Source organism: Malus sylvestris, chromosome 16 (assembly GCF_916048215.2).
Source record: "Malus sylvestris chromosome 16, drMalSylv7.2, whole genome shotgun sequence".
Classification (NCBI taxonomy): domain Eukaryota; kingdom Viridiplantae; phylum Streptophyta; class Magnoliopsida; order Rosales; family Rosaceae; genus Malus; species Malus sylvestris.
Genome location: NC_062275.1, coordinates 848,699 through 867,945, shown reverse-complemented (window position 1 = coordinate 867,945; position 19,247 = coordinate 848,699). Strand labels below are relative to the sequence as shown.

General features: G+C 40.4%; 1 protein-coding gene across 2 annotated transcripts; it reads left to right on the top strand.

Moving 5' to 3' along the window:
• Positions 1-1,550: 1,550 nt before the first annotated feature.
• On the top strand, positions 1,551-18,597 carry LOC126606289 (sodium/hydrogen exchanger 8-like). Of its 2 annotated transcripts, XM_050273660.1 has the most exons (22): positions 1,551-1,944; positions 11,163-11,213; positions 11,315-11,406; positions 11,667-11,744; positions 11,814-11,971; positions 12,159-12,260; positions 12,333-12,450; positions 12,859-12,911; positions 12,988-13,053; positions 13,263-13,307; positions 13,402-13,454; positions 13,898-14,082; positions 14,565-14,612; positions 14,750-14,857; positions 15,471-15,702; positions 15,880-16,182; positions 16,324-16,553; positions 16,649-16,867; positions 16,946-17,152; positions 17,286-17,550; positions 17,661-17,965; positions 18,064-18,597. In XM_050273660.1, the coding sequence occupies exons 1-22, from the start codon at positions 1,740-1,742 to the stop codon at positions 18,427-18,429; spliced, it is 3,489 nt and encodes a 1,162-aa protein (XP_050129617.1). In that variant the 5' UTR covers positions 1,551-1,739; the 3' UTR covers positions 18,430-18,597. The 2 variants fall into 2 exon arrangements, with proteins under 2 accessions (XP_050129617.1, XP_050129618.1); XM_050273661.1 differs by lacking the exons at positions 1,551-1,944; positions 11,163-11,213; positions 11,315-11,406; positions 11,667-11,744 and having other exon boundaries at positions 11,829-11,971; positions 12,164-12,260.
• Positions 18,598-19,247: the final 650 nt, after the last annotated feature.

Here is a 19,247-nt window from a genome sequence, read left to right as displayed (position 1 = left end):
GAAAATAATGACTTAGAAATTGTTTAGTCAAGATCTGTGATCTGTAGGTAAACATAGAAAAATAAATAAATAAATAAATAAAGAATAAACTATTGATTTGCCCCCTGAATTATCACCAAACTTTCGATTTCCTCCCCGAACTTTTTAATTGGAAAATTAAGGACTTAAACTAATTTTTTTGGCCGATTTGCCCCTGCTGTTAATTTTTCATTCATTCCATCCAAATTTCTGTTAAATGGAAGCATGTGCACAACATGTGTGGGTATTTCGGTCGCTTTATTCTTTAAAATAATTGAAAACCTTAGATTTCTATAATATAAACCTATGCAAATATGTGTGATTTTATAACTTTTGTGTCTGAATGTCTAGTGAAGTAAAGTTTTTGTTCACAAATGAGAGTTACGTGGTTTGCACATGATAAGAGTTAACGTTAATTTGGATGAAATCTATTAAAAACTAACGGTAGGGGGAAATTGGCCAAAAAAATTAGTTTAAATCTTTAATTTTCCAATTAAAAAGTTTATGGGAGAAATCGAAAGTTGGGTGATGGTTTAAGGGGTAAATCGGCAGTTTACTCAATAAATAAAATAGTAGTCACGGGACTCTGATGGCGCATTTATTAATCCGTAATCAAATTGAGAGGAATTGAATTGAGGGGGAATTGGATTGAGGAGGAATTGAAATGAGGTGGAATCAGAATCTGATTCCTGTTGAAGTTGTTTACTAAAACTGTCAGGAATCGGAGTATGAATGATGTTGAATCCATATAAGTTGTTTACTAATTCATTTCAATCGGAATGAAAACTAGGTTGATTACTATATTGCCCTTACATAAATGAATTATTTTCATACTAATTAATTAAATTAAATTCTTAATTAAATTTATATAATAAAATTCATCTACATAAGCATGTATAAATAGGTTTTATTTATTTATTAAAAGATGGCAATAATGATGTTGAGTTCATATAAGTTATTTACTAATTCACTTCAATCGGAATGAAAACTAAATTGATGACTAAATTGCCCTTACATAAATAAATTATTTTCATACTAATTAATTAAATTAAATTCTTAATTAAATTTATATAATAAAATTATCTATATAAAAATATATACATAGGTTTTATTTATTTATTAAAAATGACATAATGAGTGTCAAATGAAGGGCAATGTTGGAATAATAAGAAACAAGTGAGGGCATTATTGGAATAAAAGATGCATTCCCGATTCCCTTGTCCTCATGGAATTCAAATACCTCACAAAACTAGGGAATCCGGTTCCTCCAATTTCAGGAATTGGATTCCTTGTTTCATGTGGGCTCCACCATTTTTTTGATTCCTTAATATTTAGTAAACACCGGAATAATATGTAATCGAAATTCAATTCTCTTTCTTTATTCCGATTACCTGCCATGAATTCATTGTTAGCAAAATCACCAGGCATTACTTGTCAGTGATAGAACGAAACGTGACTGACAGTGATCATATCAATCAGCTTCAATAATCTTCAATTATCTTCTCGGAGTATATAAGCGGGAGGGTGCACCTGGAAGCTGAGAGCGCGCAACTGCTTTTTTTTCAGCAGCAAAAGCCGCTCGTGAGTCTCCACCACTAGTATGCTGCTGCTTATGGCTTAATCAGAAGTCAAAAGCTGAAAGCTTTAAGCTTTTTAAGCTAGGACTGAAACAGGAATTCAAATTGTGGTGGATATTTAGTAGAGCTTTTGAGATTGGAGAAATGGCGACGGTGACGGCATGGCAGTTACCGTACAGAATCTTGGCGGCGGAGGAAGAAGAAGATAGCTCGTCGGACCCGACGAACGCGGTGGCGTTCGTGGGGTTGTGTTTGGTGTTAGGAATCGCCAGCAGGCATCTGTTGCGTGGTACCAGAGTTCCCTACACTGTCGCTCTGCTCATCCTTGGCATTGGCCTCGGCTCCATAGGTCTCTCTCTCACTCTCCTCCATTTATTCTTCTTCTTCTTCTTCTTGTTATTATTATTATTTTATTTTAATGATTGGGTTTCATCTAATGTTAACTGCAGCTAGTTATCAAACTTTGTATTTTTGCTGATTTCAGTGATTTGAATCTTAAAAATGAACAAAAAAAGTTAGGAGCTTGTTTATATGATATGGTGGATCCGTGGCAATTTTGTTTCTACACAATTTCTGACACATGTGGAGTTCACTGTCCTAATGTATTTCAACGATCTGAACTCTTTATCTTTAGAACATCATTCATAGATCATTTTCGCAAAAACCACTAAAACATTCATTTGTAGGGAAAAAAATGGTCGAATACGATTCTACAAAGATACCCTAAACACTTCAATCCAACAGTTAGATGGTTTTAGATTTGGGTGATTTTTTGGTAGACATGATTTTTGAGGGAATACCTAAATGATAAATTGTTCGGATTGTTAAAATACATTGCGAACTCCGCCTATGTCTTACATGGCCGGTCCCAAGCCCGGATAAAGGAGGAGGGGGAGGGCGTCAGGTAGTCGACAGCCGGCACTCCATGATCACGTCGAATCCTTATGAAAATGAATCCAGAACAAAATCACGCTAAAGCTAGGGCGTCACCCGTAAGTGGCGCGCTGTGTGGCCCGAGCACAGTGATAAGTGAGCAAGGGTCGCTGTATCTCCATCGGCACCCGGATGCAGTGTTAAATGAGCAAGGGGGCCATAGAAACTTCTTTTCGAACGACTCCACTCAAAGTTGTTTGGGAGCATATGCTCCTATCAACTTTACCCGGGACACACAAAAGAAGTACTTTGATCCTATTAGACGGGGGAGGGTGAAGAAGCTAGGACAGAAGGGTAGAGTTCAAGAGAGCAAAATGCGTTTAGGAACGTGGAATATAGGAACCTTAACGGGAAAATCTATGGAAGTAGTGGAAGTTATGGTGAGGAGAAGGATAAATATTATGTGCCTACAAGAAACTAAGTGGGTTGGTAGTAAGGCAAAGGATCTAGAAAACTCAGGGTTTAAACTTTGGTATTCGGGCACAAATAGAACGAGAAACGGTGTTGGCATCATCGTGGACAAGACCTTGGTACAAGATGTTGTAGATGTCAAGAGGGTAGGAGATAGAATCATGGCAATCAAGATTGTAATAGGACAAGAACTTATCAATGTGATTAGTGCGTACGCACCTCAAGTAGGGTTGGATACGAGTTCGAAGGAGAAATTTTGGGAAGATCTTGGAGACTTGGTGCAAGGAATTGCTCAGACGGAGAAGTTATTTATAGGAGGAGATTTAAATGGACACGTGGGCAGGGAGACAGGCAACTATGGAGGTTTTCATGGTGGCCATGGTTTTGGGGAGAGAAACGAGGATGGGGAAGCTATCTTGGATTTTGCAATGGCATATGATCTCTTCTTAGCCAACACCTTCTTTAAGAAGAGAGAAGAACATGTGATCACCTACAAGAGTGGGTCGTCAAAAACACAAATAGATTTTCTTCTAATGAGGAAAGGGGATCGTATAACTTGTAAGGATTGCAAAGTTATACCAGGAGAGAGCGTGGCTAATCAACATCGCTTGTTGGTGATGGATGTACATATCAAAAGAGTAAGACAAAAGAACAAGACTTGGAAGTGCCCAAGGACTAGATGGTGGAATCTAAAAGAAGAAAAACAAGTCATTTTCAAAGAGAAGGTAATCACCCAATGTGTGTGGGATAGAGAGGGGGAAGCTAGCCAAATGTGGGATTCCATGGCTAGTTGTATCCGAAAAGTAGCAAAAGAGGTATTAGGAGAGTCCAAGGGCTTTGCCCCACACCAAAAGGAATCTTGGTGGTGGAATGAGGAGGTACAAACAAAGGTGAAGGCTAAGAAGGAATGTTGTAAAGCCTTATACAAGGAGAGGACCGATGAAAATGGTGAAAGGTATAGAAAAGCGAAGCAAGAGGCGAAGAAAGCTGTCAGAGAAGCTAAGTTAGCGGCTTACGACGATATGTATAAACGACTAGATACCAAAGAAGGAGAGTTGGATATCTATAAACTATCTAGAGCAAGGGAAAAGAAGACAAGGGACCTAAACCAAGTGAGGTGCATCAAGGATGAGGATGGAAAGGTTCTTGCTACAGAGAACGCGGTTAAAGACAGATGGAGAGGTTATTTTCATAATCTTTTCAATGAAGGACATGAAATGAGTGCTTCTTTAGGGGAGTTGAGTAACTCAGAAGAGTGTAGAAACTACTCTTTTTATCGTCGAATCCGGAAGGAAGAAGTGGTTGTAGCTTTGAAGAAGATGAAGCATAAAAAAGCAATAGGCCCAGACGATATACCAATCGAAGTGTGGAAACTTTTGGGAGAGACAGGTATAACATGGCTCACTGACCTTTTCAATAGGATTTTGAAAACGAAGAAGATGCCAAATGAGTGGCGAACGAGCACTTTGGTGCCTATCTACAAGAATAAGGGCGACGTACAAAATTGCATGAACTATAGGGGTATTAAGCTAATGAGTCATACAATGAAGCTCTGGGAGAGAGTCATTGAGCATAGATTGAGGCAAGAGACACGGGTTTCGGACAACCAATTCGGGTTCATGCCAGGGCGCTCAACCATGGAGGCAATCTATCTCTTACGAAGATTGATGGAAAGATATAGAGATAGGAAAAAGGATTTACACATGGTCTTTATAGATTTGGAAAAAGCGTATGATAGGGTCCCAAGAGACATTCTTTGGAGGATTTTAGAGAAGAAAGGAGTACGAGTAGCATATATCCAAGCTATAAAGGATATGTATGAAGGAGCAAAGACTGCCGTAAGAACTCATGAAGGACAAACCGAAAGCTTTCCCATAACTGTAGGATTACATCAAGGCTCATCCTTAAGTCCTTACCTTTTTGCGTTGGTAATGGATGAGTTAACAAGACATATTCAAGATGATATTCCTTGGTGTATGCTTTTCGCAGACGATATAGTGTTGATAGATGAAACTCAGGAAGGGGTAAATGCAAAGCTTAACCTTTGGAGAGAAGTGTTGGAATCTAAAGGTCTTCGCCTAAGCCGATCAAAGACAGAATATATGGAGTGCAAGTTCAGTGCAAATAGAGGCCAAAACGAGTTAGGGGTGAGAATCGGAGATCAAGAAATACCAAAGAGCGACCGTTTTCGTTACCTAGGATCTATCTTGCAAAAGAACGGAGAATTAGATGGAGATCTCAACCATAGAATACAAGCTGGATGGATGAAGTGGAAGAGTGCATCCGGCGTGTTATGTGACCGCCGTATGCCACTGAAGCTTAAGGGAAAATTTTATAGGACGGCAATAAGGCCGGCGATGCTGTATGGCACAGAATGTTGGGCGGTGAAACATCAACACGTACACAAAATGGGTGTAGCGGAGATGAGGATGCTTCGTTGGATGTGTGGGCACACAAGAAAGGATAAGATTAGGAATGAGGATATCCGGGGTAAAGTAGGAGTAGCCGAAATTGAAGGAAAGATGAGAGAAAATCGGTTACGGTGGTTTGGACATGTGCAAAGAAGGCCTACTGACGCTCCGATTAGAAGATGCGACGATGGGACAGAGGTTCAGGGCCGAAGGGGTAGAGGAAGACCTAGGAAAACTTTGGAAGAGACTCTAAGAAAAGACTTAGAGTACTTGGATCTAACGAAGGACATGACACAGGATCGAGCACAATGGCGTTCTAAGATTCATATAGCCGATCCCACTCAGTGACTTGGATTTTCCAAGTCTCCAACCGAGAAGTTTTCCTCACTCGGAAAATTAAGGGAACACTACCCCAACCTACATGCTCCACTCAGAAAGCTTCAACATACAAGCTTCAACAAAAGAAAATTCAAAGAACTTAGCGAAGAAGGCTTTGGTGTATTTAACACAATACGTTGAAATGAAGGAAAGCTTATTTATTGATATCCCCGATAAGCTACAAATATGTACATATACATGAGTCAAAATAAACACACAAGAGGGAGCCTTCACAAAGGTTGCTTAGGAGAAGTCTCAGCAGTCGGTAGAGCCCCAGAAAGAGAAGGCACCAGAGGGGGATCATTTGGAGCCTCAGTACTGGACAGAACCCTAGAAGGAGGAGGCATCAGAGGTTGATCATTTGGAGCTTCATTACGCGGTACAGCCCCAGAAGACGAAGGCAATAAATGCCTTTGGAACAAACCTACAAATCTCTGATGATCAAGTAAAACCTGACCATCAGTTTCCTTCATCTGGTCAAGCTTCCTCTTCATGTTTGTAGCATAGTCATGTGCGAGCCGGTGCAACTGTTTATTCTCATGCTTGAGCCCTCTAATCTCCTGTTTGAGACTCATCACTTCAGCCGCCAATGATTCAACTTGGCGGGTTCGAGCAAATAGGCGTTGGGCCATATTAGACACAGAACCTGCACACTGAACACTGAGAGCCAGCGAATCCTTAACAGCTAACTCATCAGACCGTTTGGAAAGTAGTCTGTTATCTTTGGGAGTGAGAAGGTTCCTGGCCACCACCGCAGCGGTCATATCATTCTTCATCACAGAATCCCCAACGGTAAGAGGACCAGTAGGGGAGACGAAGGATGGGCGCCATATGTTGTCTGGAGAAGGCGGGGCTGCCTCTTCAACAAGGTTCAAGTCAAAACGACGGTCGGAGGGGCCAGACATTTTCAAAGGTGTTGAAGAGAGAAGAGGTCGGACAAATCAAGATCTTAGAAGTGCAAGAATGAAGCTTCTACTGGTGGAGATTCAAGTGTGCTTTGGAACTTAATGTCAGCCCTTATAAAAATCTGCACTCGACGGAGCTTCAGAAATCGAAGAGGCGCCTGCTCAGAAATCGAAGAGGCGTTTGCTTTCTCAAAAGCTGGGCTGCTTAGAGATCACGAGGGTTGATCTCAGAAATCTAAGAGGCGTTTGCTTTCTCAAAAGTTGGGCTGCTCAAAGACCACGAAGGCTGGTCTCAGAAATTGAAGAGGCGCTCGCTTTCTCAAAAGCTGGGCTCCCCAGAGACCACGAGGGCCGATCTCAGAAATCGAAGAGGCACCTACTTTTCCAGCCTTGTCAGCACCTGTCACGCGCTCACTCAGCTTTGCGGAAATTATGGGCATTCTGTCGAAGACTTCTGGGGAAGTAGAAAACACATGAATCTGACTGTTCAATCACCCACTTCCCACACGCAACAATAGCTCATGGGTACCACAGAAAACTTTGCCAAAGTTCTCTGCCAAAGTCGAGCACGTGAAGCTTGCAGCTCCCACTACATCGCTCTGACCAAGAAGGGTAAAAGAATAGCAAAGAAACAGCACTAACAAAGTTTAGACCCATAAATTTTGAAGGTCTAGCTACCATATTATTACCCACAAGGGTAAAGGAACAGTACCACTGCTGGATAATTGGACAGTCCCTGTGTGTCAACCTCTGTGCTTCGTGGCAAGGTAGACTAGCAAACATGCCCAACCTTTACTCACATTCGAGAAAACACTCCCAATAAGATTGCTTGCTCCAAAATCGAAGAGGCACCGTCCTCCGAATCTCGAGAGCCAGACTCCCAACATGACTACTTTCTTAAAAATCGAAGAGAGGGTAAAGGAACAGTACCATTGCTGGATAATTGGAAAGTCCCTGTGTGTCAACCTCTGTGCTTCGTGGCAAGGTAGACTAGCAAACATGCCCAACCTTTACTCACATTCGAGAAAACACTCCCAACAAGATTGCTTGCTCCAAAATCGAAGAGGCACCGCCCTCCGAATCTCGAGAGCCAGACTCCCAACATGATTACTTTCTAAAAAATCGAAGAGACACTGCTCCCCGAATCTTCGAGAGCCAGACCCCCAGCGTGACTGCTTTCTCAAAAATCGATGAGGCATCGTTCTTCGAATCAATCGAAGAGGCGCTCGCTTTCTCAAAAGCTGGGCTGCTCAGAGACCACGAGGGCCGATCTCAGAAATCGAAGAGGCACCTACTTTTCTAGCCTTGTCAGCACCTGTCACACGCACACTCAGCTTTGCAGAAATTATGGGCATTCTGTCGAAGACTTCTGGTGAAGTAGAAAGCACATGAATCTTACTGTTCAATCACCCACTTCCCACACGCAACAATAGCTCATGGGTACCACAGATAACTTTGCCAAAGTTCTCTGCCAAAGTTGAGCACGTGAAGCTTGCAGCTCCCACTACATCGCTCTGACCAAGAAAGGTAAAAGAATAGCAAAGAAACAACACTAACAAAGTTTAGACACATAAATTTTGAAGGTCTAGCTACCATATTATTACCCACAAGGGTAAAGGAACAGTACCACTGCTGGATAATTGGAAACTCCCTGTGTGTCAACCTCTGTGCTTCGTGGCAAGGTAGACTAGCAAACATGCCCAACCTTTACTCACATTCGAGAAAACACTCCCAACAAGATTGCTTGCTCCAAAATCGAAGAGGCACCGTCCTCCGAATCTCGAGAGCCAGACTCCCAACATGACTACTTTCTCAAAATCGAAGAGAGGGTAAAGGAACAGTACCATTGCTGGATAATTGGAAAGTCCCTGTGTATCAACCTTTGTGCTTCGTGGCAAGGTAGACTAGCAAACATGCCCAACCTTTACTCACATTCGAGACAACACTCCCAACAAGATTACTTGCTCCAAAATCGAAGAGGCACCGCCCTCCGAATCTCGAGAGCCAGACTCCCAACATGATTACTTCCTCAAAAATCGAAGAGACACTGCTCTCCGAATCTCGAGAGCCAGACCCCCAGCATGATTGCTTTCTCAAAAATCGAAGAGGCATCGTTCTCCGAATCTCGAGAGCCAGATACCACAGACCACTTTTTCAAAGTGCTCTGACAGAGTTAAAACATGTGAAACTGACAGCTCCCACTACCGTGCTATGACCAAGCAGGGTAAAGGAATAGCATTACTACTTGTTAGGGAGACTCCTATATATGTCAACCTCCATCCCCAACGGACAGGCAGACCTGCAAAAATGCTCAACCCTTCATCATATCTGAGAGGGCACTCCCAACGAAGCCTTTCGAAATATTCAGCTTTCTTTCCCCCCGATAATACCTCTGCAAACAAGCTATACTAGAGCAAGAATATCTCATATCATCAGGGTTAAAAGCAAGAGTATCCCATATCATGCTTTTTCCCTGTCTTTTCCTTTGGCCTTGTTTTTACCTGCAAGACAAGGAGAAAGAGAGCAATCAGTCAGCACTTGGAATCAAGCTTCCAGCCAAGAACTGACTGCCTGGAACCCCTTACCTGATTACTTACCTGACATTGCTCTCGAGTACTCATCTTCAACATCTTATGTTTCCAGGGAAGATTCTGCATCTGCTTGAGGAACAGATAGGGCAAGTGCGAAGGATACAAGGAAGCATGTGGAGACAAGCGTAACAGCACACGTGCCGATACATCCATTACTCTGTCAAAAGCAAAAGTATCCCATATCAGCAGGGTGGAACGTACTCTAGATTTGATGGACTTGTTTTGACCCTCAAATTCTTCAGTCGGCCTTATACTCTGGAGGAAACCAGAAAACCCTCCAGCTCAGTTCAAGAATAAGCCTGTGGAAAGTTACTTCTTCAAAAGCAAAAGTATCTCATATCATCTCTTCTCATTTTTCTTCTCTTTATCCTTCATGCTGCTGCAAGATGGGGAGAAGGTGAACAATCAGTCGGAGCTCTGATTGCTTACCTTGTCTGTCACCTCTTTCAGCAGACCCCCTAGCTCGGCGACTTGGGGGACTCCTACTACATGGTTTGTATCGCGCTTGACCAAGCCTGAAACTACAAGTAAGCTTCAAGTGAAATTGATACATTACCTTGTGCATCTCCACCAGTTAAAGATACCACCCCTGGATGGAGGAAGAGTACTTCCAGAGAAGATGCCACATCTACCTATGAGACAGATAAGGCAAGTCAAGACGACTCCACACTCCGATACTTAGAAGTTTCGTGATTACGAGATCATTCTCCCACAATATTTCTTAATGTCATTTGTACTAAATCATTCACTTGTACTCACTAAAGGAGAGCTTGAACCTATGTACTTGTGTAAACCCTTCACAATTAATAAGAACTCTTCTATTCCGTGGACGTAGCCAATATGGGTGAACCACGTACATCTTGTGTTTGCTTTCCTATCTCTATCCATTTATATACTTATCCACACTAATGACCGGAGCAATCTAGCGAAGATCACAAAAAGCGACCGTTTTCGCTACCTAGGATCTATCTTGCAAGAGAACGGAGAATTAGATGGAGATCTCAACCATAGAATACGAGCTGGATGGATGAAGTGTTAGAATGCATCCGGCGTGTTGTGTGACCGTCGTAGGCCACTGAAGCTCAAGGGAAAATTTTATAGGACGGCAATAAGGCCAGCGATGTTGTATGGCACAGAATGTTGGGCGGTGAAGCATCAACACGTACACAAAATGGGTGTAGCGGAGATGAGGATGCTTCGTGGGATGTGTGGGCACACGAGAAAGGATAAGATTGGGAATGAGGATATCCGAGGTAAAGTAGGAGTAGCCGAAATTGTAGGAAAGATGAGAGAAAATCGGCTCCGGTGATTTGGACATGTGCAAAGAAGGCCGAATGACGCTCCGGTTCGAAGATGTGACTACGGGACAGAGGTTCAGGGCCGAAGGGGTAGAGGAAGACCTAGGAAAACTTTGGAAGAGACTCTAAGAAAAGACTTAGAGTACTTGGATCTAACGGAGGACATGACACAAAACCGAGCGCAATGGCGTTCTAGGATTCATATAGCCGACCCCACTTAGTGGGAAAAGGCTTTGTTGTTGTTGTTGTTGTTGTTAAAATACATTGCGAATAGGACCCCACAAAAACGTATGTTAAAAGTTGTGTAAAAAGAGTGGTGCCACGGATCCGCCCCTTATATTTATATATCAAAATTCAGTGGTTTTAGGGTGATTTGTGGGGGCAAGGATTAAGAAAATTAGCAGCAGCATCTCAACAGTGAGATTTCTAAGCATAGAAGTAGGAACGGAATATAAGGAGGAATAAATGAACAACAACCATGAAATTGTAGTGATGAGACACAAAACTGCTTTATTCTTTGTCAGCCCATTTCGGATGGTGGGATGATATGATACTCTCTGGCCTCTGCTTTATGTCTTTATTAGGAGTTAATTGTTTGTTTTAATTAATATTTGCTAATTAAAAGTTGATAAACATGTAGAATATGGCACACATCATCAAATGGGGAGGATTGGAGACGGAATTCGAATTTGTAAGTTCCAGCTTTACATCTTTGCTAGCAATTGCAACGCCGATTATAGGCTTTGGATCCTTATGGTGTTTTGACTTGGAGGGCTTTCTACTGTGGTGCAGGGGCAAATATTAATCCTACACTTCTATTGGCTGTTTTTCTGCCTGCCCTTCTTTTCGAGAGTTCGTTTTCTATGGAGGTGCACCAAATAAAGGTCACTTTTCTTCCTCACATATTCTCATTGTGCAGTTTTAAATATTTGAGTTTATATAGTTTTTAATTTTGTTCTTCCTTTACCATGCTGTTGTTCTGCATATTCACAATCCTGGAAAGTATGAAACATATATACAGCAATAAGACCAACAAACGTTATTTTGGTGCAATTCTAACCTTAGCTTTCTGCAAAGTCACTGGTTGACTTGAAATTGTCCCAGATATGAAATGAACCGGCAAAATTTTCTATTTTTTGTGCAGAGGTGTATGGTACAAATGATCATACTAGCTGGTCCGGGTGTTCTAATATCAACCTTTGTCCTTGGATCTGCTTTGAAGGTATCCTAAACTTTGCTAATTAGACTATATGTTGGAGTTATATAATTATATTGTCATATTCAAATGCAGCTCACTTTTCCTTATGACTGGAGTTGGAAAATATCACTGTTGCTTGGGGGGCTTCTTAGCGCTACTGATCCTGTGGCTGTTGTTGCTCTGTTAAAAGAGCTTGGTGCTAGCAAAAAATTGAGTACAATAATTGAAGGAGAATCCTTGATGAACGACGGGTATAGATTTTTAGCGACCTAACACTATCTCAAGTCAGATAATCCATTCTCTACTATCCAATATTTACTGTAGGTGAACCATGGGTGGTTCATATGTATGAATTGTTGTGCTGTTGTTTTTTACAACATTTGTGTAAATTATGCCTTTCGTATTTTCTCCTGTCTGAATTTGTTTAATTTCGTCCAGGACAGCAATTGTGGTGTATCAGCTATTTTATCAAATGGTCCTTGGAAAGAGCTATGACTGGGCCGCCATAATTAAATTTCTATCTCAAGTCACATTTGGAGCGTATGTCTCACATATTTCTTTGAGTAGAGATGGCAGATTTGTTTCACATAAATAACTCTTTTATCGTTCCAGTGTAGGCATTGGTCTTGCTTTTGGCATAGTATCTGTACTTTGGCTCGGGTTCATTTTCAATGACACAGTGATAGAGATCACACTAACACTTGCTGTCAGCTATGTTGCTTACTTCACTGTATGTTCCTTTCCAAAATTGGATGCTTCATCATATGATTATTGTTCCAAATTGCTTATTGTCATGTCAATAGATATGTATGAAATTATGAATTGGTGCAAAATTCTTACGACTGAAACCTGTCATAGAAATGCTATAGATATATGTGACAGGGAAGTTGGCTACTTGCATGTATGATCCTTTCCAAATTTATGTAAAATATTCTTTTGATGTCACTTTTTTCCCAAAAAATAACCAATGATTGTTAACAATAAACTATGTTTCTTATGGTTTCTACTAGTGTAAAGAAGGTTGATGTATTCCATTTAACATATTATAATGCATTTCACTTATCTGGAAAAATATGTGGTCATTAGTTGCCTGTTTTGTGTATGAAAAAAACTCAGATATTTTATTTGGGTGCCACAGGCTCAAGAGGGTGCAGACGTGTCTGGTGTCTTGACGGTGATGACTTTAGGAATGTAAGCTGAATTTCCCAATAAGGTCTCATTTCTCACTTGAGAATACATTTATCCTAATGTTATAATCTGTGGACAGGTTTTATGCTGCAGTTGCAAGGACAGCTTTCAAGGGTGAAAGCCAACAAAGTTTACATCATTTCTGGTATATCGTGTGGTTGTGGTTATCACTTTAAACTAAGGCTGGCTGTTTGAATAAACAAAGGTCCAATTCATGAGTAAATTCATCATATAGTTAATAATCTCTTAAACAGAAAGATACAGCAAATATGCGAATAGTTTGATAAAAAAAATCTCTCTTGAATCTACTCTTCATGAAATTTTAATTGCCCGTACTCTATGCATCTTGCACAGGGAAATGGTTGCTTATATTGCTAATACCTTAGTTTTCATCTTGAGGTAAGTGCATAATACAACGCTCTTTAGTTGCATTTTGTTTTGTGACAATAACAAAATGGAAAACAAAACACATATTTTCTGTTTTTCTTTTCAGTGGAGTTGTTATTGCCGAAGGCGTTCTTAGTGGTGAAAATATTTTTAATCACGGTAATCCTTACTTTTCAAACATAGAGATATGCATTTATGTACTCATTTTTGCATTCATAAATATATGTACTCACTTGGTCATAACTGAGCACACGCACACACATACACAGGCAGATCAGGTGTGGACTCTTCCAAAGTACAAAGGCCGAACAATAGATCTTAGCACTGTTGCATATTTTTGTTGTTTCCCACCATATATCTTAGCTCCTTAACTTTGTGGATTTACCTTCTAAATATTTATTTTTCTTGTAATATCTTTCAACTTTGTTTGCTGATTACTATATTCTTATCGTTCAATATAGATTGCATACATTAAGAAGGAAGAATGAAAGAAGAAAACGAAAACTATCTTTTGGGTGGTTAACATTTTAGTGGATTATCTGTTAGTTCTTTTATGACTGGTTCTATTTAACTCTTTGCAACTCTAATTGTTTTTGTTTCAGGAAAATCTTGGTTGTACCTCCTTCTTCTCTATGTTTATGTACAAGTTTCCCGGTTCATAGTTGTTGCGGTTTCATTTCCCCTTCTCCGGCATTTTGGATATGGTTTGGACTGGAAAGAGGCTATAATCCTTATATGGTCAGGTCTGCGAGGGGCTGTAGCATTGTCACTTTCACTGTCAGTGAAGGCAAGTTGTTAATTACAAACTGTTGTTTATGCAAAGCAAAATTTAACTTTTATACCTTGTGGTTAAAATTCAATCTCTACTGTTTGTTAATTTCATAACTTTTTCCTTTTGAAGTTGGACGGTGCATCATAAACTTTTCCGTTCTCAATAAACCAGCTGCTAAACCTCCATTTTTTGAGTTTGTGAAGGAAATGTTTCACTCACACATCTAACTGTTTGCTGTGTCAAAAGTGATTATTGTAGTCTACATGCAATTCTATTAGTTTTTAGTGCATAATCTGACAAGGGGAAGCATCTTACATTTGAAAAGATATTCCCCCCACCCCACCCCCCATCAAAAAAACCTTTGAAAGTTTTACGTTCATATCGCTTGTTTGTGCTCATGGCATTTTCATTTCATATTATTTTCCTTTTATTTATTTTTTCCTTCTGAATACCCATGATTTTTATGGCTTCTAATTGATTTACCTTTATTCTTGTAGCAAACTAGTGACAGCTCTTCACTTATCAGTTCTGACACAGGAGTCCTTGTACGTATCTGGAGCATGAGCGCACACTTTCTTCTGTTTCATTGTATAGTATGCTAGATTTGCAAACAAGACTAATTAATTTATTTTTGGACACCGCTTGATATACTTATTTAAGCAATCTGTTTAAATCTTTGCAGTTTGTTTTCTTCACTGGCGGAATTGTCTTCTTGACACTAGTTGTGAACGGTTCCACCACACAATTCATTTTACGCCTTCTAGATCTGGACAAGCTATCAGCAGCTAAGGTGAGGTTTAACTGTCCTTCAAAATATACAACTGCATTGTCCTTGTAGACCTGTGGTACTGCTTTACGTTTCCCTTTCTTTGTTTTGGGATTATAATTTTAAGTAATTCCTCAACATTTCATACAGCTATTAATCCATTTGAGTGCAAATAATAATTGTCGAGATTAGTTAGAGGAGGTCTATGCTCGGGCACTCGTTATGAGAATTTTCTTCCGTGTATGCATTTGGTTTAGGATGTGTGGGCACACGAGAAAGGATAAGATTAGAAATGAGGATATCTGAGGTAAAGTAGGAGTAGCTGAAATTGAAGGAAAGATGAGAGAAAATCGGTTATGGTGGTTTGGACATGTGAAACGAAGGCCTATTGACACTCCAATAAGAAGATGCGATTACGGGATAGAAGTTTAGGGCCGAAGGGGTAGAGGGAGACCTGGGAAGACTTTGGAAGAGACTCTAAGAAAAGACTTGAGTACTTGGATCTAACGGACGTGGCATAGAACCGAGCGCAATCGCGTTCTAGGATTCATACAGGTGAACCCACTCAGTGGGAAAAGGCTTTGTTGTTGTTGTTGTGTGCATATGGTTTATATATCTATATCTTTGTTTGTTACAGAGGCGCGTGCTGGAGTACACAAAATATGAAATGTTGAACAAAGCATTAGAGGCTTTTGGTGATCTTGGAGATGATGAGGAGTTGGGACCTGCTGACTGGCCCACTGTGAAAAGATATATTGCAAGCTTAAATGATGTTGATACCGAACTTGTACACCCTCATGATGCAACAGAAAGTGATAATAATCTGCACGTTACACATTTGAAGGATATACGTGAACGTCTTTTGAATGGTAAATTTAGCAGTATTTATATTTCAGTTCCAGTAACTGTCAAGCTTAGGCATTTGTTACGTCTCATATTTCTGAAACGTAAATCTAAAATGCTTAAGGATACCGTTGTGAAAGTTACAGGTTGCTATATCTAACTGTGGCCTCATTTGCGAATACAAAAAAACCATTTTAAATCAGGAGTCCAAGCTGCTTACTGGAACATGCTTGATGAGGGAAGGATTACACAATCTTCTGCAAATATTTTGATGCAATCAGTAGATGAAGCGATTGACTCGGTTTCACGTGAGCCTTTATGTGACTGGAATGGTTTAAAAGCTCATGTTCATTTCCCAAATTACTACAAGTTCCTTCAAACTAGTGTTTTCCCTCGGAAATTGGTAACCTATTTCACCGTGGAAAGGCTGGAATCTGCATGTTACATTTGTGCTTCCTTTCTCCGTGCCCATAGAATTGCAAGGCAGCAACTTCATGATTTTATAGGTTATTTCTTTATTTTGAGTTAATACCTTTTGTGATTGTCGTTGTAACGTAAGAGTGGAAATTGTTTTGGTTATTATCTTATTGTAGTAGCCCTATATTTTGAAAAATATGTAATTGTTCTTCATGTGCTTATTTATTCAGGTGATAGTGAAGTTGCTTCTATTGTCATTAATGAAAGTGAGGCAGAAGGAGAAGAAGCAAAAAAGTTTCTGGAAGATGTTCGTGTCACATTTCCTCAGGTTCTGCGTGTCGTAAAAACAAGACAAGCAGCATACTCAGTTCTAAACCATTTAATTGAATATCTCCAAAACCTAGAGAAGGTTGGCATATTGGAAGAAAAGGAGATGCTTCATCTTCATGACGCAGTCCAGGTGTGTGTTGGGGATTTTTTGTGTCGTATAATTATTTAGTGTGTGCCTCACTCATTGATGATTATAGATTTTGTTGCTATATTGTTTTCATGCAGACTGATTTGAAAAAGCTTCTAAGGAATCCCCCATTAATAAAGATCCCAAAAATAAATGATCTTATTAGTCTCAATCCTCTATTGGGGGCCCTTCCGCCTTCAGTTCGTGAACCACTTGAAGGTTCTACCAAGGAAACAATGAAATTGCGTGGTGTGGTGCTTTACAGGGAGGGATCCAAGCCTACTGGTATTTGGCTTCTTTCGACTGGGGTAGTCAAGGTAATTTAATGTTCGATGCTACAACATTTTCTGTTTTTCCTTGCGGATAATATCATGGATGAGAATTATTTGTGGCAGTGGACAAGTAAGAGCATAAAAAACAAGCACTCGCTGCATCCAACCTTTACTCACGGGAGTACTTTGGGCCTGTATGAAGTGCTAACCGGAAAGCCCTACATTTGTGACATGATCACCGATTCTGTGGTTCTCTGCTTTTGCATTGAAACTCATAATATACATTCAATGCTCCGGTCCGATCCCTCAGTAGAAGACTTCCTCTGGCAGGTATTCTTTTACTAAAAATTTCTACTTTGTAATGCCGGACAAGTGAAAAGATAATATGATGATATGAATTTTGGAAAGGATTATGGATTTATTATGATGTAACTGATTTTATTTAATTCCATTTTGTTTTTAGGAAAGTTCTATTGCTCTTTTGAAACTTTTCCTTCCACAAATATTTGAGAAAATGGCAATGCAAGATTTGAGAGCTCTTGTTGCGGAAAGGTCAGTGATGACGATATACCTAAGGGACGAATCTTTTGAAATTCCGTACCGTTCCATTGGATTTCTGTTAGAGGGTTTCGTTAAAATCCAAGGTGTCCAAGAAGAACTGATCACATCACCTGCACCTCTATTCCCCTCACATGGTTACCAGAGCTTCCAGAATCTGGAAACATCAGGTGATATCAAACTTCTATTTCGAAAGATACTTGTCGGAACTAGTTTCATTCTTGCATAAACCACTTCCGCATCGTTAATGCTAACCAGTTTTGCTGCTAATTGATCACAGGCACCAGGGTAGCCAGTTTTTCTCATAAAGGATCCAATTATCTTGTTGAAACAAGATCGAGAGTGATTATATTTGACATCGCAGCATTTGAATCTGACAGTGCTCTGATTAGGCGCTCACCCTCGTTTATATCAAGTGCAGTTGATCATCCTCATAGGTCTCTTACTAGAGAGCATAGTGGTCTTATGAGTTGGCCTGAGCAAGTTTTCAAAGCAAAGCAGCAAAAGCAGAACCCCGAAGGGATTGACCGACAAAACAACAACTTGTCTGCGAGGGCTATGCAGTTCAGCATTTACGGCAGTATGGTAAGCTCAGTTTCTTGATGTTCTTTAGTACTTGGGATTTGATTGTGGTTTTATCTTTTGGTTCAAGCTAACTTATTTTCTTATGTTATGCAAACAAGGTGAATGTGAATCAGAGGAGGCGTGCTCGAAGTTTTCCGAGAAGTGGTCCGGTTAATCCATCACACACCGTGTCATATCCAAGCATGCCATCATATCAAGGCCGTTCACACAATGTGTCATATCCTACTGTTCCATCATATCACGGCCGTCCACTGGTTTCAGTCAGATCAGAAGGGGCAACAACTGTGAGAAAGAACCTTGAAGTGAGAAAATTCAGAGGCCCAACAAATCCTCCAGGGCAGCAAAGTACAGACCCATATAAGAGCCATGTGGTAGAGGATTCGAGTGATGAATCGGGTGGTGAAGATGATGTAATTGTGAGAATCGATTCCCCAAGTACGCTTTCTTTTCCCCAGGCTCCTTGAATGTTTATCTCATGATTCCGAAAACCACGATTGTAATGTTTGATTCACTATCGTTCCAAGTATCAAAACAAAGCGTCTCTGTAATATTTGTTTTTGTTGGATCGTAGAGATCTTATACGTGACATCAACTATCAATCATTGTAGAAATGAATAATTAAAGTTTGCATATATTTCGATTCGCTCCCCGCTCCCTCCGAGATGAAGAATTACACTTATGTCTGTAATAATTTGGCAGATGTTCAATCTTATACATGAAACTTCTGCTTGTCACATCCAGAAAAAATATTTCTTTCAACATTCTACGTGTGAGGGCCGAAATATAGCCTCTCTCTTTAACCTCGTAAAGCATTCCAACCTCGAAACGCCGAGGCAGAGGTACCCCGAAAGCAGGCAGAGAAGACCGACAGTTAATTTGCAGAACTTCACAATCCAGCACTCCTTGCTGCTTCCAAATAGATCTCTCTTCTCGGACCTCTCAAGTATCAGATGGAAGACGTCCTGAGGTGCTCTGTAGATGTGCCTGCAAGCTATTAGTAACATGACTAACAAAATCGTCTCCCTCGAGGTTTAGGGGATCTGCGTAGCCATACTGAATAACGCATCCATAAACTCCTTTCAGGCCGAGTTTTGTGACGACAATCCTCTCGTGATGGGCAACCTCCGGAACCAAAAGGTATCGAAGAGTAGTTAACATAGTGACCTGGTGAAGGGATTACATGTTTTTATCATGGTGTCAAAGAATCGGAGTGAGCCCGTCTTAAATGTTGGTGTACAAGGAGCACAATCCAGGAACCCTTTGAACACTGGGATCAGATAAT

Excerpts from the sequence above, each read along its gene's own strand:
- LOC126606289 (XM_050273660.1), top strand. The coding sequence starts at position 1,740 with ATGGCGACGGTGACGGCATGGCAGTTACCGTACAGAATCTTGGCGGCG. Across the intron at positions 13,455-13,897 it reads TGAAAATATTTTTAATCACG|GAAAATCTTGGTTGTACCTC; the intron begins GTAATCCTTACT and ends TTTTTGTTTCAG. Across the intron at positions 14,613-14,749 it reads GTTCTGACACAGGAGTCCTT|TTTGTTTTCTTCACTGGCGG; the intron begins GTACGTATCTGG and ends AAATCTTTGCAG.